The following is a 23,423-nucleotide window of genomic DNA, read 5'->3' as shown; positions in this document are numbered from 1 at the left end:
CACTGTAAAAGTGCTAAACACATGTGCTTCATGAAGTAATCTCACTGATAAGCTTTAACAATGCATGAGGCTTTATGCTGAGACGAGAGAAATAATGCAAAACTTTGTTCCCATTTCTGTTTTAGTGCAGCAACTGTTTCTTGCGGAAACTGTTTTAACACCAGGACAGTCTGTATGTGAGATAGTTTATGGTTCATTTTTACGAGTTTATAACCCGGGGACACATTTCCTCTTGTATGAATGGTGGCCTTCTAACTTTATTACCGGCTGACTGGCTTTCCGAAAGTGTGCTCGCTTGTGTTTAGGATACTGACTAAAGCCAATATAGCATTATTTTTTAAAGCAAACTGGGCGTCTTCAGTTGTGCAGCAGCACAGCTGTGATAATGATCCTCTGTGACCGGACTGTGTGCAGCCTCGGCAGTGCATCTTCTCAACTGCGGGCACAGAGCGGCGGTGGCAGCGCGCCTGCGCAGTGCATCCAGGGGCTCGGCGGCGTTCGGTGCTGAAGTGGGGCGGATGGCAGAAAAACAGCGGCGATGGACTTTACACCGCGGGATTCCAATTTACGATGTCGTTAAATAAGCATCGGGACGTCGCTTTTTCACACCTATCATCCTAGGACACTGACAGCCCACCGCAAAGGGGTAAGGTGGTGATTATTCTGCGCTAAGGGTCCACACGGGCTGGCTAGCTGACGTTAGCACGGCGCTAGCTGCTGCTCAGCTGCCACCGCCTCCTCTCCCTGCGAGAGATAGCCGATCTCAGGCTGACTGCTAAAGCTAGCGAGAAGAAAGTGGGTGGTGTTTGATTTCTGTAAAATGTCTGTGCGGCTGACAGCGCTGTGCAGCCCCCTCTCTGACTGCGTTAGCCGTCGGTGGTGTCAGCTGCGAGGGGATCCCCTCTGCCGGCCGGCTGGTCGGACCTGCAGCGACTCTGCTCAGATGGTTCTTGCAGCTGCAGGAGACAACCATGCAAAACACACCAGCCGAGTAGCTAGCCAGCAGAGCTAGTGTACAGAGGGTGAGAGCAAGGTCTGAGCAGATTGCCTTCTTCATATCTGAAGATATGCACAGGCCTTCAGGGAGATTCAAAAGATTCCGTTCTGCGACTGTCCTGTTAACTTTCTCACTCGGGAGTGCATTTTGTGTGTGTTGTTTATCTAATGTAATGCACTGTTAAGAGATCATGCAGTGCACAGCTGTAGCAGCACCATCACTGCAGTTTCCCATGGGTGTGTTGAGTCAGAGGAGCCCAGGTTATGTTGCAACTGCATCCTGAGAGACTTCCTGATTAATCTCATTAGGCCTGTACTCTTCATTCAAAGAGGTTTAACAGAATGCAAACTGACCTATCAGCATCTGATGTTATTTGCTTCTAGGATGGCAACTTTTATTCTTGAAAGCAGTGAAACTCGGTGGCACCAGTATCAACATTTAAATTGATCCCTAAAAGCATTCAGTGATATGTCCTTTCTCATATATATGTGTGTGTGTGTGTGTGTGTGTGTGTGTGTGTGTGTTAATAATTTAGTCAGGGCTCATTTCTTGTCTCCCTTAATTGATCAGGGACTGTTATTCAGTTTACACTGGTTAAAAGCACGACAGAGCAACAGAATATTCACAGTTAACAAGCCATACATTTTTGTAAAGCATTTGAAGATTAATTTAGAAATAAGGTTAGCATATAGTGTCCAAAAGAGCAGCTCTAATGTCATTTTTAGACTGTCTGCTGTCTGCAGCACATGTAGCAGAGCAGCTCTTTTTGTTTGTGATGTTGTCTGACAGGGTTGAAAGCAGATTTTTTTCAGTTGTTTTTTTTTTAGGGGGTCCGTTGAGGTTTGTGAATGTTTAATTTGAAGGTTGTTTAGGGAGTTTGATAGCCAAGTCAATCCTCTTGCTAAGTGTAGAATATTTATTAATTTCTGCAACCAAAAGCTTATTTAATTCTCAATAGCGAATTAGCATTTAGGCACCAATTGTTGTTGGGTTTTTTTTTTCTTTAAACAGTAATAAAGCAATCAATTTATTTCTTCTTCTAGATGTCCCAGTCAGTTGTAGTATCCGGGAAACAATTAAAAATGTTTGCGAGATTGAGTGAATTTAAAATTCAGAAGCAGTTTACATGAATTCTAGATGAAAAGATGAAAAACAAAGTGCTGGTGAAGTTTCAAAGGGTTGGTGAAATTAGGCTAGTTGTTAGCCTCCCGCCCCAAGGCTGGCTTCAGACCAACTAAGCTGATATGAAAAGAGCAGCGCTGGCAAAGTATTTGGGAGGTTTTATGACTTTGTAGGGCTCTCGTTGACATATCAAACCTGTAGGTGCCCAGTCAGCAGACACAAATTAATTTAAGGTATAAGGTAACATCATCCACAAAACAAGGTTAGTAATGAGTATTTTGTGGGATTGTTCTAAATTATTCCCTACCAAAATCTCAGCAATGTCTGAATATATCGGTACTGTACAAAACGTAGCTTAAAGGTGTCTTGTATATGAATAGTGCTATTTAAAAAGACAAAAAGCTATACAGAAGAATAAGGATAAAACCAAACAACTTTTTACAGCTCATGCCAATTCAAAAACATCAAGGGAGGTGTTACTGCAGCATTTCAACACTGACAGCGCTCCCTATGCAGTAGAGGCTTGGACCCGGAAAAAGGCTCGATACGTCATCAGTAACAAAGCGCACAGATTGGGCTCTTTGTTGTGTATCGAAAGACATTCCTGTGCAGTTTTATCCCGGGATGATTTAGCCATATTGGAATTTTTTCACTCACTTGGATTATCAGGGGCATCAGTCTCCAAATTCCAAACCGGGCCGAGCTTTGTCGTAAACATTTCCCATAGTCATTTTCTTCATTTCATTCAGGAAGCACATCACTAAAGTTGGTGATCATCTTCGCAACAGGAATAAGCAAACTCACAAGTACAATGAAAAAGCCTGATCTTAACAAGCTGCTGTGCAAAATAATTTGTCATAGATTCTTAATATACAAGGGAAACTATTGTTTTCAAACCAGTTTAAACTGGCATGAACGGATGTTGATGCTCCCCTCACGTTGCTTTTACAGTAGAGCAGTATTGAGACAGCATGTTGTGTCATATGGGAGGGATGGTAGTGACATGTGAACCTCGATTTTTTTTTTTTTTTTTTCTTTGTGCTGCTCTTTATCTTGCTAGACATCACTGTGGAGGAAATGAGCCATGTATAGGCAAGGGTGGGTGAGGGACTGTAGATCAGAGATGATAAGGCTGCTAACCCACTGTAACTGAAGATGTTTAGTTTAGTTTGTTTGGTAAGTCTTTTCAATATTAGATATTATCTTTATCTATTTTTTCTTTTTTTTTGTATATGCTAATTTTACACTCTAAGTTGCAGACTGCTGATAATTTGCAATAGTGTTAAGGTCACCATGCGAACACCTCTAAGCTGCTGTTATGAGTAAGCACGGTGTTGGAGCACTAATTCCTGCATGAAGAACATGGAGCATGAGGGCTACCTAGGAGACACAGCAGCCTCTCTCAGGGCCAAAATCCAGCATATGGCTTTTGACATTGATTGAGTGTTGGGTTGCAGTGCCAGTGAGCTTAATGCTTTGCACCATAAATGTTTAAGATAAGCATTCGCAGCATCATTTGCCATTTACTGCATTTCCTGGTTGAACTGGTCTTATTCTAACCACATCCTTTAGCTTATCACAAGTAAAGTATTATGGTATCAGCGTCTGTGTTGGTGGCTGAGAAGAGGAAGCTGTTGCACAAAGGCATCAGAGGAAAAGTACAGCTTCAGCTGATGTCTGTTGTCAATACAGATGAATATGCTAGCTTTTTCACATAGTCGACTTCTTCATTAACCAGTAGATCTTTGTCATCGTTAACCCCTCTTGTGTAGTGATTGTATATTAAAATACAGTCCATTCCCAAATTAAATGTAAATGTTTACATTTTCCTATGGCAGTAGTGCTGCTTATCTATCTAGACTATTTTGGTGTGAGCTGCTCAGTTTGGGAGGTTTTGGCTGAAGAAATGCCTACCTTCGTCTTGAATGTATGTAAGTAATTGGCACCTTCCTCATGGTTCTTCAATGGGCACTACATTAAAAAAAATAAAACACAATATCTTTTTTTAGAAATCAAAGCCCGGTGACTGAAAAAGTCCCGGTGTTCACAGGTTTATGCAGCAACTGTTTTTTCTTTTGAACTACACCTGGCAACGACACAGGATGTGACAAGATGTAAACTCAGCTGAGCTGAGCTCAAATGTTAGGCAGTTTCATACCTATTTTGGCCGGTGCGTGTAGATAGTAGAAAGAAAAGAGTTCTACAACAAGAAACATGAATAACCAGATCGTAGTTTCTAGAAAAGGGCATTGCTGCTTAGTTTCTCTGCTGCAATCTTTGGCAATTGAGCACACGTAGACAAGTAAGAGTAGATATCTTTACCACTTATAACTCAAAAACTGGGCAACTCAAATGAAAAAAAAGAAAAGATCTACACCTAATCTACATGGATGAAAATGAGGTTCTGCTCTGTGTCGCATTTGCTCATATCTGCTTCTGTCTTCTTGTCGTTGCAGGATATATTTCTCCTGACTGATCATTTTCACTTAAAGTCAACGTCTGTGTTTCATGGTGTTTTCTTTTTGTTCACGTTCTGTGTTTTACAGATGCTGCACTTTCAATGCTCCCTACACCCTCAAGTCCATAAATGACCCTTTCACAGAGTTCTGAGGAAGCTTAGGAGGTGTTGGTGAGAGAAGCAGAAGTAGCGAGTGAAGTAAGGAAACGAGGGGAGGAAGTGGTCGCATTTCACCTCAGCTCTCGTGTCCCTTTCTGTGCCAGTTGGTCAGGGATGGTGATACCAGTAACCTCTCTGCCCTGTGGTGAAAAGAACCTCCTCGCCTTGCCACAAATCTCCTGCAAGTCAGAAAGACGCTCAGACAGTCCCCCAGTCAGTCACTTCGTCAACCAGCCTGCTAGCATCCAGCAACCTATTACCTCATGCCATGACTGCTCTGTCTGACCTGTGTTTAGGAACTCACTAATTCATGGTAAGTTTCACGCTTGCCCAGTAATTTAATTAATATATTTAGGTTGTTTTTTATTTATTTATTTTACAGAAACTGAACTCGTATCTTCAAGTTTACTGTCACAGTGAGGATCCAAATTTGTGTGAAATATAAAGTCAAATGCTTTGGTTAAAGGGTCAAAATGAAAAGTCATATGTTCATGTTCATAACCAAAGTTTGCAGTTGTGGTCCTGGAGGTTGACGGACCAAGCAACATCTGCCAGATTGTGTAAGATAATGAGTGTGCAGCAAAGGGTGACCGGCTTTTACTTCTCGATTTTAAAGTTGAAGTTTTGATTTTCATTTGTAATTCTCAGAATGGACATGAATTTAAATGTTGCTTAGTAAAAGTCTTTTCTTCATGGAAGTGAAACAAAGCAACCCACTGGTTATTTGTATATAGTGCTTGATATCAGTCGGATATTAGCCATGGATGGAAAATGATCTGTCACCTTGAAAGAACGTTCTTTATCTTTGAAAACGAGAAGGTGTTAACTCAGAGTTAGAAATAATTTGTGTTCAGATAACTAATGGTAAGATGCTTTTTTCACACAGTTTCTCAACAAACGGTTTATTTGTTTTTGTCTTTTTGTAAAAAAAAACGCTATTAACCATTTTCCCTACCACAACAAAGTGAGAATGGAGGCAGGCTGCAACTTACGTGCCACAGTGACGTCATTATTCTGTTCTTTTAGTTTTTGCACTTAGTACCTCATCAAAGCAAACGCTGCTTGCGCAGATGCGAGGTCAAAGTCTGCACAAGGTGCAAATGTTTCTGGCGTTTTACATGTGGCACTAATTTGTGAAATAGGACGCTAGTTTCATTTGCATCGCTCTCGTGAAAAACTGCCTGATGGTGAAGCAGAGTGGAAGCTTAAAGTAAAGTTGGACTTTTGGATGATGATTGTTTTGGTTAATATGGCGTCCTCTATTTTGGTATTATTTTAGTATTTGCAAAAATGTACTGCATGTATGACAGGTCTTGTAGCTATCTTTTTCATCTGTTTTTTTTCTTTGCCCTCTGATGTTATTGTGTTAGTATTTCCACTACTTATTTGCATGACATGTCAATGCATCCTCCTTCTCTGGCTTTGGAACAAAGCCATACCCTCTCTGTGGTTTATGTCTAACAGCCTGTTTTTCCACGGTAGCCGCCCAGTTGCTAAATAACCGATGGCTGCTCCGCTGGACGGACGACAGCATTTGCATATCGGGCTTGTCTTTTTAGCCGTACCTTCCATGTTTCTTCATTGAAGCAAATTATGCGCCTGTAGAGTAGAGGGAACAAAAAAGAAGAAAATTAGTTCTTTTTTCTTCTTTTTTTTTAATTTTTATTTCGATTTTCACATTTTTTATGAAAAGATTTTAATTTGAACCATGACATTACAGGTAGGAGTGCTTTTTCAGTCTGTATACTTTTAATTCTCATACTGCATTTGATTGGACCCTCCCAGCTAAGTAAATGCATAAAACTTTAAAGCTAAAGTTTTGACATCCTCGTGGCTGATCTTTCTAGCATCTCTAGTTGTATATGTTTGCAGCTGAGCTTTACGTTACGGTTAAAGCTTATGGCACTGTGAGGTAAGGATTTTCCCAGTATAATAAGCTCACCAAGTAAACATGATAAATAGCATAAGGGTCATAAGAGTAGGTGAAGTTTTAGATATAATAAGGGAAACTTCTTGTTTCTAAACAAGTTGATTTGGATTTCATACATGGCGTCAGTCATACCTGGGGTATCACACTAGGGTAGGATGAATTTTTATTTCCCACCATATCCAGATTTTATCTGTGGAACCATTCTCCTCATTTTAGACTGTTTTAAAGAAAGTGATGTGCAATGAATATGAGAAGATGCTAACAAAATGTCAGTCCTCTGTCTGCAAAACTGTGGTTTCTACACGCCTCCAGATTCATCATTCTGTGTTAACATGAGCTACACCCCTGAAAGTCTGTGTGTATAGAGCCGTAGTACAAGATATTTACCCAAAGAATTTTGAAGGAATAAGTTTAGGTACTTTTCTAGATAATGGAATTTTAGAATGGCCTTCTCAAAAAAGAGCCCTTAAAAAACTGTCTAAAAAATAAACACCTCTAACCCCCAAATTTGCATAATTCCTATTAAAGAGCTGCAATTTTCCTCTGGAATATCTTACTGGCAAATCAGATATGTTCAGAAGAGACATGGAGGAGCCCACTGACTAGTCTATAGTGTAATTTTGTAGACTCATGCAATCCCCATGTATTTGTACTTTTTTTTTATTAATTTTTTTCCCCCCCATGTTGTGGCACATTAGTAAAGAAATCATGACTGTAAGAATAACTGCTAACGTTTTTCCAGTATTCGCATGCTTTCGTTTGCCTGTGCAAAACTGATGAGACACACCAGATAAATTTCCGTTGCTGCTACTGGTAAAAGTGATTTTATTTCTCCAATTCGTCATCCAGGGAAATTTAAATTCAAAACCTCACAGATTTGAAACAGAAATTTCTTTCTAAGAATGATTGCAGTCAGTCCAAGTTGGACAGGAATTCTTTGGAGACCTGTGCATGAGGTGAAGTTGACAGTATTGCACTGGTCACTGCAACTACCTGCAGTCAGTCTTCCACAGCAGAAGAATTCAGTGCAATCACTGGGCAACCACCGATTTATTTATTTTATTTCATTATTAATATTTCTTTTTCATTCAGTCCCAGAGAGGTAGCCACCATATTTTTATTCCGCTGTTACTGAGAGGAAAGGACTCTCCAAGATGGCTTTGATTAAAGGAGAACAGAGTGTGACTACAAAATTGCTAGCTGCACGTTTTTGTTTCTCGTGGCTATTTTTAGGCATCGAAAGCCATGCTTAAAGTAGCTGTAGCTGTAGCTGCAGCGGCAAAGAAATAGCCCACAAAACCCTTGCAAAAGTTTCCAATTCAATCAGTGAACACTGCGCTGTGCTTACTGAATATCCAATTATAGTGATTTTTGAAGTGGCTGACGGATGTTTTACAAAATTATGACAACTGATTTCTCCCTGTGCACCTTTAGAGCAATATTGGACTTGGTTTCTCAGTTTCCTTCTGGTGTTAGACAGTTTGATAAAACAAACACAGAATACCTCTAAGATTTTTTTCATTGACTCCTGATTCACCACATCGATTGAGGCAATGATTGATCAGCAATTTCATTACTGCAAGGTGTTTTTCCCCAGTGAGATACAATAACACCAAATGGTATTTATGTTAGACTATGCTAATAATACAATGGGCGTAGCTTTGCTTTACCCTTTGAATGACCTTTGTCTGAATATCCAAGACCTGACAGAGGGGGTTTTGGTTTTTAGTCTTCAGAATCTTTAAAAGTGAGTGAAAATCAGTTTGAAGCAATAAGGAGAGTGCAGGCAAACACTACATGTGTTGCTGTTCTAGGATATCGTTGGTTTGTTGCACACCAAATGGCATCATCGAATCATCTGGACATTTATGTTCCTGATACGGTAACGTCTTTAAATGGCGTTGGTGCTCCCAGGATACTCCCAGTGTGAGTGTTTTAGGCTGGAGCCTGTCAAACTGTAGCTGTCGTGGATCAAGAAGTTTTTGGTCCAGCATGTGCGAGGAATCAAACATGAAGGAATTAGCAGGAGAGAAACCTGTAACGGTATCGTACATTATTGTCATTTCAAAGCAAAAGATCGCAATAACTTTTTAGGTTTACGTCATGCATCGTTGCACATAGCGGATGTACAAAACCTGAGTGAGTTGGTATGAATTCTCATGAATTTGTGCCTGCCTGTCTGTGTTTGTGACACGCAGATCCTGTTTTTCTGTGTCGGTTAAAATTAATTTGTAATTTCTGTCAAAGGTGAGTGAAAGACTTGGCTCAGTGCCAGAAACTCTCGCAACGTATAAAGAAGGGAAGTTCCTGTACTGTCCTGCCTGAGTGCTCTTCCTCTCTCCCCTGCACATAAATTCACCTGTCGCACAGTTTCTGTTTTGTTTCCTCATCTACTGTAACATCTGAAGGTATAAGATGTTTAACTGCACGTTCTCGTCCTCTTTACGGTGAAGCCCCGGAGTGTGAGTGGAGTGGAGATGAGAAAAAGGCAGGCGGCTCATATTGAGGCCCCACCCCAGGCGCCTGGACAGCCCCGACCCAACACCTGCTGCCTCTGCTGGTGTGGCTGCTGCAAGTGTCTCTGGTAAGAAAATGCAAAGCTGTACTAACAAAACTAGTCCGTGCTAATATTATGCTATACTTTATTCGTTTTTAAGCAGCACCCGTGTTGTATTCTGTTTGTTTGTCCATCCTTCACGTGAGTGCAGTATCTCAGGGATGCCTTGAGAGAATATTCTTCAAGTTTTTGCACAAAAGTTTCCTGCACACCATGTGCTTTTTAGCAACCTTATCAGTTAATTGCAAACCACAGTGCATGACATGGGCCTGGTAAACTTGAGTCAGCCATCAAGTTTGATGCATGTAAACGGTGCAAAGACGATGCCCGCAGAAACAACCCACACGGCTGTTTGTTTCTACTGCTCGGCCGTGATGACCGCCAGAGGGTAGAGTTTGCAAACATGTTTGTTTTGCGCATTTTACTTCCATTATTTGGTTTTGTTTTTTCCCCCACGAGTACTGCTGTTGAAACGGTTAGCATGGCAACTCACGCTGGACTCTCATTGGCTCATCGGCACACGCGGTTCATTGTGGCTGTAATGTTGCAGGATATCTTTAGCCACAACAGCTAACTTTGAACCTATGTCACTGTGTATAATAAAACCAGGGCTGTGCAGCCACAACCAAAACTAGGCCAAAGACCTGAGGATGAACTGGTTACATTTTTGCGATCAAAGGTCAAGGATGTTGTAGTTTCACTTCAGAAACACCCAGTAAAGGTCGCTCACAAAACATGTTTTTGGAAAATAAGTCATGATCTCATGCTAACCATAACTACTCACACAGCTGTTTGTTGGTTGTTTTGTTTTTTTAGCAGTTTATTAAATTGAACTGTGAAAACGAAGCAAAATGTGTCACTTGCAGTGATTGAGCACTTATACTTCCTGACTAACACCTAAAAGCAAGTTAGGTACTAGCTGGTAGCATTTATCAGCTAAAATGACAGGTGGAGACCAACATAGAACTGAAACAAAGAATGTTATTCATCAAGTAGCTCTAAATAAATGATTAGAATAAACACCTTTGTGCTGACACTGTCATGCTGTCTGGTGGTTATGTCATTGTTGTTCCTCTGCAGCCCTGAAGAGGCCAAAAAATCCATTATTGCCAGTTAAAGTTGCATAGCAATAAGTTGGCAGCACAGACAAGCAGAATAAATAACTGCAGTCTGTTTTGCTTTGGATTAGCAGTATCTGGTTTTATCCTTTGAAAAAGAGGCCCAAAGGGCCCACTGAACATAACCAGTGTCTGAATTGATCATACAATAATGCAAACAGCATTTTAGCATTGTGTGATTAGGCAGCTAGTTGACAAATTATTTATTTTTCTTAATGGTGTCGTGCTGTTATTTTGAACAGTGTAGACATTTTTAATAGTGTGAGCCTTAAGAGATTAAAATGCAGCCCTGGTACCTGAAATAATAAACAGTTGTCCTGCCCTTAATCCCGTTGTCCAATCTGTGATGTTGCACTGATTCTGAGTTTTACCTCAGCTGAATAAATTATGATTTTTAATGGCAACACAAAACCGGTGACTGACCAGCAAAAACAGAAAATAAATGTACATTTATTTCTTGAATTTTCTTTCTTTTTAGTTTTATTTATTTTTTTAATGTCTCATTATTGTGTCTCACCAGTGCTGACATGGTGTAAATTGTCCATCATTGGTTACCTAAGCCCTCGGGAATAGAGGCTAGCAGGTTTAGACAAGCATGCAAACCAAGCTTTGGCAGTTAAAACTTTTATTACTAGTTATACTAGTTAATACTACTTGTATCATAATATTAAACATGACAATAATTGCAGGATTTTTCTTTTCTTTTTTTGGCTGGAATTAATAGAAGTTATGCAAAAATGTTCTAGTATTGTTGTTGTTGTTGTTATTGTTATTATTAATGCATTTCAGTGTCTTTAGTTGCAGACGGGCTGTCCACTTAATTCATCACCAGGCAGCCGCCCCTAAACTATCTTTGGCTTTGCTGAGTTATTTTGAGCTCCAGAGTTGTAATCAGCTGCAACTTTATCAGGCTGTTTCTGATTCACAATACAACATTGTCATGCAAAATCACCATATGCACAACTTAAAGATAACAGTGGTGCTGCATATAGATATACGAGGATTACTTGAAGCAGATTGGTTTTTAGTTGTTTTTTTTCTCTTATACCGTGTACGGCAGCAGACTGACTGCGGCAGCTTGCTACTCTGCCACTCAGTGAACAGAGTCCTCCCTGTGCTGGGAGACCGCAGAGCAATGCTGTCCATGAATCTTTTTTCCTAAAAAAATGATGATTTTAATCAGCTAATCACCTTTCAAAAGCACAGTGCATTTAGACATGGTCAGGATGACCTGCTGAAGTTCAAACAGAGCATCAGAATGGAGAAGAAAGGTGATTTAAGGGGCTTTGAACATGTCATGGTTGCTGACAGACAGGCTGGTCTGAGTATTTTACAAACTGCTGATTTACTGATCCCACAGAACTCATTTCTCTGGGTGAAAATACTAGAGGTTAGGGAATAATGGGCAGACCACATTGAGCTGATAGGCGGTAAAAAAACTAAATCCATAACCACTTTTTACAACCAAAATATGCAGAAGAGCATCTCTTAACGCACAACATGTTAAACATTGAAGCAAATGAGCTGCAGCAGCAGAAGATCGGGCTACCACTGAGAAAAAGAAATTGAGACTACAAAATTGGAAGAAAAATGCTCCGTCTTGATTTCTGCTTTAACATTCAGACGGCAAGGTCAGAATTTGGCATAAATGAAGTCATGCAACCATCCGATCTTGTATCAGGAATTCACAGGGAGGCTGCTGGTGGTGGTTCTATGGTGGGGACATCTTAATGCATTTTGTTCCTCTTGTTACCAACTGAACACCGTGAACCCATCATGGCTGTTTCCAGCAGGATAGCGCACCGTTCTACAAAACTCAAATCCTTATTGTCGGTTTCTTGAACACGACAATAAGTTCACTTCACACAGCCTCCACAGTCACTAGATCTTAATTGAAAAGAGGTTCTTAGTGATTTGATGGAATGGGAGATTTGCATCCTGGACGTGCACCTGTCTATTGGCCCCTCTATGCGATGAGGTCGTTCTGTACCCTTAGCACACAAACAGCCCCTAATCCAAATGTTTCTGCCTCCGTGCTCGACTGTAGAGATGATGTTGTTTAGTCAGAATTTTTGTTCCTCCAAACAAGTTGATGCCAAAAAGCTCAATTTTGGTTTTATATGACTACAACACTTTCCCCCAAGCCTGTTCTGAATCATTTCCTGAATCATTTCATTCACTGGCCACCTTAAGATGGGCCTGTATATGTGCCTTCAGTCCATTACGGCATAGTGTGTTATCAGTGGTGTTGCTTACTGCCTTCAGATCATTAACAAGCTCCTCCCATGTAGTTTTGGGCTGATCTACTTCCTCATGATCATCCATACCCATAAGGCAAGATCTTACATGAAGGATAAGATAAGATACCTTTTATTAATCCCACGATTGGGAAATTTAATAATAATAATGATGACACAAGCAGTTGACCCCTTCTCGCCAAGTTTCTTTCTGATGGTCTTGTAGATCATTCCAGCTGTGTTCTGGTCTGTAATCTTGTCCCTGAGGTCCGTTGACAGCTCCTTGGTCTTGCCCACAATGGTGGGTTGTAGAGGATCATATATTCAATGATATGCAAATCGGTTCAGAGCTTTTATGAATGTGTTTGGTTTTCTGGGTTTTTGGTTGACATTCTGTCTCGCCGTTAAAAGGAGATGAGTCATAAACGAAAATCATTTGTATTATTTTTTAACAAAGCAGTGCAGATGTTACACACAAGGATAGCCAGGACACTGACACAGTTTTCACTGTTTTAGCTTCAGGGGAATGAAGGAAAGCTGTGACTGCTACGTCAAAGTGCACGGTGAACTCTGAAGAAACACCTCAAGATTTGGGGATTTGTGTGTGTTTGTGTGTGAGTAGAAGAGTAGAGTAGAACTATTATTTTGACTTTACATAAAAACTAGAGAGCATTTTTAAAGCTCGGACCTGTCATCTGTCACCATTTCTAAATTGTCTATGTCTTACACCAAAATCTGAGCACAAACAGACAGGTTAAAAATATGTTTTGATATTTCGGAGAACCAGCAGAGTTTCCAGGGCGTCGCTGAGTTCAGCCGAGTATCAGTTTCAAAAGTTCAGGTCAATTGTGGCTCGGCTATAATTAATATTAGAGCTGGAAGTATTAGTCAGTGGTTTGACCAAAAAAAAAAAAGGCAAAAAATCTCTCCCAAAATGTGAATTTTTAGTGTTGTGTGATTGTAAAATTAAAAAAAGGTCAACTTTGGTAAAGGTTGGTGATTTTTTTTTTTTCATTATTATTTATTTATTTTAAACATTAAGTTAAAAAAAACAGTGATGATGTGCATTTGTCCCAGATTGAAGGACCAGAATTCAACACAACCAAAAAGAAAATAGTCAGTATCCTGTCACATACAGATTTCACCTTAGAGAATAAAACCTCCTGTACCATGTTGCCCATGAGCAAGGCACCAAAGCCAGGTGCTGGTACGCAGCTCCTATAGCTGCTTTGCTGTGGCTCCAGTCTTGCTGCGAGAGGGGAGTGAATGAAACATTGTTTTCAGGCAGTGAATGGTGAATGTGCTGCTTTTTTCACACCACTTCATCTGAAGTGGTGGCAGCCTGTGGACTGTGACTCTACTGTGTGTTTTTCAGTCAGACGCTCATATCAGATCTCCAGAATGAGCCTGGAAATTTGTCCTCAGAACCCTATATGTTTATTTATTTTAGTGTCGAGGCCGGCGGGGATCATTAGTCCAGCCTGTGTGACACTGCTTAGAGTTGTATACGAGCTGCTTGTAAAGCACATATTGCTCTCTGTGTCACTTTTTTTGCAGCCGTGCCAAGTCGAGAAGTAGAGGCGTGTGTGAGTTTGTGAAATCTCTTGTGCCGTTTTAGAGGATCGGGGTGTATGAAAGTATTAATCTTCTTTTTATTTTCTCCCAACCTCTTACCCTTTAACCCCTCCTCATCCACCCTCACACAAGGCCTTATTCTGGTAGGGGTGCCTTCTATTTCCATCCACACATCACATGCAAAACAGCTGTGAGGAACAGCCTGTATATTTAGCAGTATTGTGAGGGCGCCAGGGGGCTGAGGCTAGCTTAGCCCATTACTTCTGCACAATGGGGACTTTGACAAGAGACTGCAAGAGGAAGGAAAGATCCTCCATGGTGTGGACAAAAATAGACAGCTCAGTGTGTGTTGCATTGTGGACTCAGCAAATGTGACTGAGCTACGATAGACTCAGAGGCTACCGTGAGTGTTTGCATAAAGACCTTAACTGATGCTTTATTGTTTTAACAGAGTACAAATTAACAGCTGAGAGAGCAGAGCTGCTTTCATTTTATCAGGTTTTATCAAGGTGGTGTTTTAGTGAGAAGCAGGAAGTAGAAAATGTCTGCCAAGCCACTGTTATGCATTTGAGACTTCATGGTATAAAACTGTAGCTTGCAGTAATCGTAGTGGAAAGCAGAAATTTCAGTTGACACACGAGATATCTTTAAATATGTTACTGCCTTTTTGTCCATGAGTCCTGACCGGTGGGGAAATCTTTTTTTTTTTTTAAATTTAATTTTTTATCTGCTATTATTAAGTCCTGCTCCTAAATTTATACCACATATCTCTCTTATCTACACTCCTCTGCACAGTGCAAATTTACTTAAATGTAGGCCTGCAGGAAAGTCTAACCAACCGCTGAACAGTAAGGCATACAATAAACACAACCCACATAACCGTTTCCTTTTTAATAGTTTCAGACTCATGCAGATAGACTTTTCATACAGCACTGTTTGTAGCTCTTTGCTATTTTAAACGATATGTGTAGAGAGTGAAGGTTGGGGCTGTACTGAGAGGACGGTTTAGACAGCGTGAGATGCTGGGACACGAAAATATATCAAGTGTTTATTAACCCAAAGCGGCTGTGCTTGCTGACAGTTACTGGAGCATGCTGTCAGTTTAGATATAATTGATATAAGCCTCTAGCTTCCATTTATTTGCCTCCTGATGCTACGCATTATGAAGCAATTCCCAGGTTTAGCACTGCGCTTTGGTTTATTTGACAGCTGGTGTACCCATGGAACAATAGACAGAGGATTATAAATAAATCTGGCTCTATGTAGCTGATCGAGTAAATTTGACTCCAGCGTCTCCTACACATGTCGTTGGCTAGCTCTTAAGATCCTTTATGAGAGGAGAAATCAAGTTGCTTGGATGTAAAGAAGAGAATGCAGAAGAAGTGAAGCAGTGCTTTAGTTAGGTGGATAGACTGGACAAAGGATTTTGAAGATGGACTTTCTTGGTTGGAGGAGCACTACAGAAAAGATTCATGGATGTAGTGAAGGAGGTGCTGGTGGGACAGAGGAAGATGGAGGCAGATGATCTGCTATGGTGACCCCTAAAGGGAAAAGCCAAAAAAGGAGGAGAAAGGCTCACGACCTGAGCCTTTCCTTCCTGCAGTTTCAGTTTAGTTTTGTTGTTGTTCTGTAGCATGCTGGTGAAAGTGAAATTTTTTAAGCATAATGATCCCTATGAACACTTTTAATTATAATATTAGAGAAGTTTGACCTGAATAAACAATGTTATCTTTTTTTTTTTCTTTTTTTTTTTTTTGCTATTGTAGGACTAGCTTCCTGGCTATCAGGAGCAGATGATTAGTTCCTATTGGGAAGCTTTTATTACAGTAACAGTAATCTAATAACTTGCAGTCAACTTAAGTAATGTTGTATTAGCTTCACGTGTCTCCTCTGCTCCATTAAAGGGCACATAAATTATGTAAATGACAAATTATTTATGAATTATTGATTTTCCCTTCTGCAATCCATCCAGGGGTAGAGAAAACACTGACATGTTTATCACAGTCAATTTAATGTTACGACCCTAAGTGTATACATAAATATTAAAGAAACATGCCCATTTTAATAGACATATATTGAGGCTTTTTATTTTGGCAAGTATAATACTTTCTTCCTTTGATCCAGGAATGAAGACAGAATGGAGAGGAGTGAACGGCAGACCTGCACCAAGATGGACAGTATTGAAGCTACTGAAGAACAGTGAGTTCAGCTATCTATTCTCTCGTTTGTGTGCCTCTATCAATCTAACACAAGTGTGTCCTTTTTCTTACTGTAGACGCCCTAGCCTAGAGGAGGTGTTGTCGTGGGCACGGAGCTTTGAGATGATGCTGCGCTCGCTGGAGGGCCGGGAGGTTTTCAGGCAGTTCCTGCGTTCTGAGTACAGCGAGGACAACCTGCTTTTCTGGTTGGCCTGTGAAGAGCTGAAAAAGGAGACGGATCCCACAGCGGTTGATGAGAAGGCCAGGATCATATATGAAGATTATGTGTCCATATTATCACCCAAAGAGGTGAGCCACCACAGGAACGCAACACTTTAAATCAAGACCTCGCACTAAATGGCAAACAGGTTTCCTCAGGGTCCTCTTCAGTCCTGATTTATGAAACTCATGTATGGATTGCTTTGGTAGTCTCCAGTAATTAATCCTAATGAAACTGCAGATGCTTTCCTTTTCTTCTCATTCCACTAGTTGTGTTAGGGCAATTTCCAAGGAATGCATGTCGCTATCAGGAATAAGTGTGACCACTTTACTATTCCCAAGATAAATTTTCCATTTAGCTACTACTTTATTTCCCATCAGCCATAGCTAGACTCAGTGTAGGGTTCATCACTAATTTGAAAATGTGGCCATGAGAAGTCACTGAACTAAAACTGTAAACACAGTTCATGGCAGTGGGTTCTTATTTCTGATTTACTATGCAGACATGTGCTAATGTGATTTACAACTATAGTTTAAAGTTGGATAGATTCCTCATTTGCAAAAGAAAAACAAAAAATGGTCTTTACACATGGATATGGGAACTCTGCAGGTACACTGTGGTGTCTGGAACAGTAACTCTGGCAGAGGATCCGTTGGTTGCTGTGCTTTAGGAGTGAAGCCTCTGTGGAATAGGCTAGTGCTGGCACATCCTGCACATCGGTGTTCCTTTAGCCATTCCTCAGTGTCATTTAATTAATCTATTAGCAGGGTTTTCACATTACTAAAATTTTAAACTGGGCACCAGTACCCTGAAAGATACCATTTCTGATGCCACTTAGGAAAAAATGACAACATTAACCAAAAAAACGAGACTATTGCAGATGAGTAACTAATCCATGTCATGGCTACGGTACTGATGGTACCAAAAAACAAAACGAGTACCATCACATTTTTCAGAGTTGTGGTATTAAAATGTACTGAATCCATTCTGGTAACGTCCGTATCTATCATTGGATTTGATGTTCTGCTTAATCAGGTTATTTGTGCTTATTTGCTTGCTGACTTTACATTTACTCAAATTGCTTGGTTTGTAATGCCTCAGAAAGGCCCTTTGTGGTATGACTACACTCAGAAGCCTGATTGGTCTTTATACAGTAAAGTCAGAGAGCCTAGTCACGTTATTTAACAGGGGTCCATGCATTTTCTTAATCTTGAGTGAAAAAACTGAACTTTAATCGTTGTCATTTAAAAACCTGCTAGCAGCATGCTGGTTGTTGTGTTTGTATCTCTACTTCATTTTTGTTTGATGTAAATACTGTAATTTAACACGACTCTGTATGTTGTTTATGTTATTTCTACCAACCAGACTGATTGTAGTGGTTGCAGTCTGTCGCAACATTATGGTTACCTTTCTGGGGTGGTGCATGATTCAATGCAGAAGTTGAAGTCCTTAGCACATTTCCTGTCCCAACAAACCACAGATCATCACTTCTACTTAATTTTGTTCTCCTTACCCGAGGTGAGTCTGGACTCACGGGTCAGAGAAGGAATAAACCAGAGCCTGGCGGAGCCGAGCAACCTGATGTACGAGGAGGCCCAACTCCAGATCTACACCCTGATGCACCGGGACTCCTTCCCCCGTTTCCTCAACTCCTCTGTTTACAGAGACCTCCTGGCCAGCAGGAGGCGCACCTGCCTCGACACCTAGTCCCCTCCAGCCTCCATCATCGCCATCAAACGCCAACAAGACTACTACTTAAACTTCAAATACTACTATGGTGCCAGAAGTCGGGTTTGGAAAAATCTCTCCCTCTTTTTTGGTTGAAATGGCCGAGTGACATCCAAGATAGCTGGTTGTTAGTTTTTTTATTTATATTTTTTAAGCAATTTATATCCAGTTCTCCGCTGGAGGTGGGTCAGCCTTTGCTGGTGGTTATTGGTCAGTTTTAGACCATTAATGCTGGCCAGTGATTGTTTTGCTAGCAATTTGTGCTTTTTGTTATGGTTGACTGGCCAACCCACGTATCAGCTATCAGTTGAGATGGCCAACCTAGTGGCCCGCTGTTGGTTAACTGTGGACAAAGACTCCTTAGGAGGTGGGAACAGAGTGCGAGAGAGAGAGAGACAAAAAGGACAAGCCCACTGTTCCTGTACTGTAATATTTTAGACCTCATGCTTTTTACCCTTACTTAGTGATATTCTCTGTCTTTACTCATTATTTTTAACAACTTTTTAGTTTTTCCAAGTCTGTCCCATTCCTCAGATGTCTTTCATTTAATTTTGCTTTTCATTCCTTCACTGTCCAAACATGACATCTATCTGTCGGTGGGATTTAGGGCATTTCTTGCCCTTTTAACCAGTAGACACACTGGCTCTGCATGCAACTCTCTCTCACTATGATCGCTTGATGATATAAGCCGCGGACTGCAACTGTTTTTGAATATTAAGAGGTATTTAAGGGGGGCGGGGAGGACTGTATCTCTGTTTGGCTGTCTGTGTCCAGTGATGGGAAAAAGTAAACTTCTGACATCTTTAGGCTTACTGCAGTATTTTTATTGAGGAGATTTGAAGGTGTCTGCAGCACGTGCAGCACCTACCATTTATCCACCTGTCCATCCAATCCATCCGTCCATCCAAGCACTTTCCTTCTTTAGGATTGGTTAACTGGGAGAAGTAAGGGCTAGAATTGTGGTTGGGCAGCTACATCTATTATTATTATTACTCATGAACTTTAGACAAAAAAATCTCTCCACTGAGAAAATCACAATGCCTTTACATGCAGGAAAAGGCAGCGCAAGTGCTGCTGCAGGTTTTCTGGAAAGCAACCACAGTTTGTCCACCAATCCCTACCTCCCTTTTTTTTTTTTTACCCTCGTTTCCCTCCCTCCTCCTCCTCCCTCCAGTTCAGACCATCAAGGCCTGACAAGCACAGGTGCCCAGTCTAGGGGAAAAAACACAGCTGGAGAAAAACAAACAGATGAAAAAATACATTGAATCCAAATAAATAATCATCTACATTTTTAAATTCTTGAGCAGAAAAAGAGGGCTTACCTTGTAGTGTTTTACAGTGAATTTCTGAGCCGCTTCTGCTTTAAGAACAGTAGCAGAAATTGCGGGTGTAATGTAAAATGGCTTTTGTCTGTAAGGCTTTAGCTTTAGTTGTGGCTAAAAACCGGAGATTGGATGCCTGTTATAAGCAGTTACGCCGAACCAGGTCCCAAACACGATGTCAGAGATGCCGTGATGACGTCAGTACTGGTCGCTAGGCTGTGGAGCCTTGGTCCTTCTGCCGTGTGGTGGTCCTTCAGTTAGCTACTGCCTGTTCAAGACGCTTGTTTCTTCATACCAGAGCTAGTGAAGAGGGTTGGTAATAACAACGCTTGCACACGGGGCTAGTAAAAGAAGCTTGCACAGTCATGCTACACACTCGCCTTTTCAACTAGCCGTCTAGGTTTCAGCATGCTGTAGTCAAGCAGTTAGCATGCTTGTGCTAGCCATGCTAATTTTCTACTCCACTGCCAGCCCTCGCGCACACTCTGGTTTGTTTTTCTAATCAAGACTTTGACAGCATGCTTCGGTAACGGCCGTGTGTTTATGGTACAGTGACACATTTACCAGAGAAAAAAAGAGGAGAGTTTAAGGGGTTGTGCCAAACGTACCATTAACATTTTTAATATATGAAATGATTTTTTTTAATGATGTAAACATTTGAACATGAACATGTGCATCCACATGCACATGTGGATGTACAGTAGACAGTGTATGAGTGCAGTATATGCTTCTTCTTTTTTTTTGTAATTAACTGAGCCTCTGAGTGTATTGAGCACTCGATAGGTAGCTGACCTCCTGGCTTAGTTGGGTGAGTAGTGCCACATCTTAGAGTGTCAATGAAACTGTGCCACTCCTCACTGATTAATGTCGGCATCCATGTTTCTGGCTCCTTTAACTACCTAACATTCATGTGCCAAGCTTGGTCTAGATTAATTATAAGAGCGGATGGTGCACGACGCCTAGCAGGCCTTTGAAATGCAATTGGGTGTCAATTTGAGGCTCTGTCTCACTTGTCGGAAAGTTAATTAATAAATACCTTTCAGGATTTAAAGTTTTTGTTTGTTGCCACTGTTTCTAAACTGCAACTTCAGGTTTTGTTGGAGAAACTAAATAAGGAAACGAATGAATACAAAAAAAAATCCGTTGCAGGATTTTGATGTTTCCTCCAGACTTATTTCAACAAAAGAAACAGACAGGATGTCACAGTAGTACAAAAGCTGTCTGCTGTGAATAATGGTCAGGAAGACAGGTTGAAACTAATAACCACGCCACAGATTTTCAGTGTTCCTTATTAAAAATATACTCTTGTTTAACCTTCGGCAATATAGTACTCACATTCAGGCTATGTGAATATCCATAAGGGCTTGAACTGATATTGCTTGGCTGTTTTAATGAAGAGTTCTGCATGCATGCGCCCAGTTGATCAGAAACGGAGGAATACAGAGTAATTTACCAATTCTGATACCGCAAGATCAGCTTTCACTCTCACTCCTTGGAACAGTTTTACCTTTTCACAAAGTGAAAGCATTTTAGACATTTGTATTTGGACAACTCTGGAACTTTTTAACTCACTCATAAAGCTCTCATGCAGACACATCCCTCTTCTGCACACTATAACTACATTTCCTTGTTTTTTTGCAGGTTTTTTTCAGAGTCTATATAAGTAACATGAGAATGTTTCACCAACAACCAGATATTGAAATCATGGTGCAATCAAAACAAGTTTACATTTATAAATTGTGAGATGTGTGTACCTTATTAAATACTCGTAACTGTGGGAAGCTAACAGCCAGCAGGTTTGAAGCTGGCGCGAGTCTCTGCCCAGAACTAACGGGCAGGCTGGAGTTTAAAACTGGGAGCGTTTTACAAGGAGGACAGACACGGTAGAAACCCAGGTTTTCTGCTCGCGTCCATTCCTCGTAATTTATTGTGACTTTTACACAGCGGGGAGAAGTACACAGTTGTTTATTTTTAATACCTGCGTTTTAAATGTGGATTTTGCAAGCAATGACGATGATGTGAAGTGATATAGTTCTCATCGCTGAGTTTAGATTTTTGTCTTTAAATTTCCATGGATTCCAAGTGAGAGGGTCTTTAAAATGTGGCTGTGGTTTTATTGACTAAAGAATATATATAAGAAAAATATAAAATAAAGGTTGCGAGCTAGAGCTGAAGTGTCCTAACGGGATGGAGGAGGTTTGCGAAGCTTTGGCCTTACTGACATGTTTTTTTTTTCTTTGTATAAAAAAGAAAACAAACGTCTCTGTAGGCTTTTCACTACCTCTCATGTTGGTTAATTTATTTCACATCTAGTTGTCAATGTAAAAGTTGTTTTTAGATCTACTTGAAGCCTAACACTGTAAACAAAAATGTGCACAGAAAATGACTATGTATATGACCAGAGGGGTTAAAGAGAGTTTGGCCTAGTCAACATATTTCTGTTTGTTTGTTTGTATGTGTGTTTGTTTTGAACTTGTGTTGAGCTGAACTAGATTTTGCATCTCTATAAAGAATTCAGGAATCCACTGTCTAAGGGCTAATCCCATTTTTGCCTATGCAAATCTGTTACTGTGGGTGAGTTGGGAAAGGGTGAGCTAATGCACCTTTCACCTGTTTTAGATGGACCATGGTTTACATTGCCCTTTGCTGATATTCTTCTTATTCAGCAAAAATGTACGCTTATTTTTGTTTATACATATACATACATACAAAACAAGTAATATACAGAGTAAATAGTATATGCCTTCGTGATGATAAGAAAAACAAAACAAGAAACCTTGATGAAAACAAATAAATGTGTTGTCTGACATTATGTGGCTGTGTGCTGGAGTCTTGGTAAACTAGATGACTGGAATTCAACTTGACTGTCATAAAACTGTCATTACTCAGGCTACAAGACTTGTAGCTGACCCTGTGCAGTATTACCTGACTGAAGGAATAAATTTTATTTATTTAAAGATCAACCAAATCATGACTTTCTGTGACAAACATGTTACCCTGACAGTAGCACGTTATTAGACAGTGGGGTAAACAGGGGGCCACCAAGGATTTGTCCTTATCATTTTTAAAGCCTAAGACTATGTAACTTTTGGTAGGAAAAGCCTTTTGTTGCCAAAGTAGGGGTAGGCAGGTGTTTAAACAGCAGTAAGTGTTTAAAGAAAAATATATCCATAGTTTTTATGATCTGAGAAGGAACTTCACTCCTGCATCTCCTCTGGGCTTGTGATGCCTATGATAAAGAATTTTGATCAACTACAGGTCCTTACAGACCAAATCACACACGGGAGAGCTTGCCTTTAGTGCTTTAACTAAAATCTAATGAATTAAAATCTACTCAACTGAACAGCAACCGGAAACAATATCAAAGTGCTACTACAAAAAGACTTAAAGGCAAACTTCTCCCACTTTTGACCAGGTTGGGTGAGTAGTACAAGACGAGGATGAAGAACAGCGGATAAGATGGTACAATGGGCTAAGCCAGAGACTAACGTTGGGGAATGTGAAACCAGAAGGGGAGTGACATAACAACCATATTCCTATGCTCGACCTGTTAGTGGGGCTTGAAAGAGAGAGGGGAGAGTGGCAGGAGGAGGGATGATTTTTCTTTCTTTTTTTTATTCTGTAATTGTTTTGTTCCCCCCCCCCCCCCCCTTTTTTTTTTTTTTTATTTATAAATCCATATTTCTGCCTACTACAACTTCAGGGTTAAAACAAAATATTGTTTAGAAGTAGCACAAGTCATAGAGTTAGCAAACACACTCAGTAATGTCAGTCGCACAGCAATTTTGTTAGCAATAGCTAA

General features: G+C 40.5%; 1 protein-coding gene across 1 annotated transcript; it reads left to right on the top strand.

Annotated features, from left to right (window-relative positions):
• The first annotated feature begins 493 nt into the window (after positions 1–493).
• Positions 494–23,259, top strand: rgs17 (regulator of G protein signaling 17). Its single transcript, XM_087850118.1, has 7 exons — positions 494–646; positions 4,666–4,748; positions 4,841–5,049; positions 9,120–9,250; positions 16,278–16,352; positions 16,429–16,660; positions 18,090–23,259. Exons 3-7 carry the CDS (start codon positions 5,047–5,049, stop codon positions 18,276–18,278), a joined length of 630 nt encoding a protein of 209 aa, XP_087706244.1. The 5' UTR covers positions 494–646; positions 4,666–4,748; positions 4,841–5,046; the 3' UTR covers positions 18,279–23,259.
• Positions 23,260–23,423: the final 164 nt, after the last annotated feature.

The sequence above is a fragment of the Neolamprologus brichardi genome, chromosome 13 (assembly GCF_056152115.1).
Source record: "Neolamprologus brichardi isolate AB-2024 chromosome 13, ASM5615211v1, whole genome shotgun sequence".
NCBI lineage: Eukaryota > Metazoa > Chordata > Actinopteri > Cichliformes > Cichlidae > Neolamprologus > Neolamprologus brichardi.
Note: the sequence above shows the minus strand (reverse complement) of the source record. Positions and strands in the feature narration are given on the sequence as shown.

What these genes read in the sequence shown, in the direction of transcription:
- rgs17 (XM_087850118.1), top strand. An exon ending in GGCTGCTGCAAGTGTCTCTG is followed by an intron (nt 9,251 to 16,277) that starts GTAAGAAAATGC and finishes CCTTTGATCCAG; the next exon opens with GAATGAAGACAGAATGGAGA. An exon ending in ATTGAAGCTACTGAAGAACA is followed by an intron (nt 16,353 to 16,428) that starts GTGAGTTCAGCT and finishes TTCTTACTGTAG; the next exon opens with ACGCCCTAGCCTAGAGGAGG.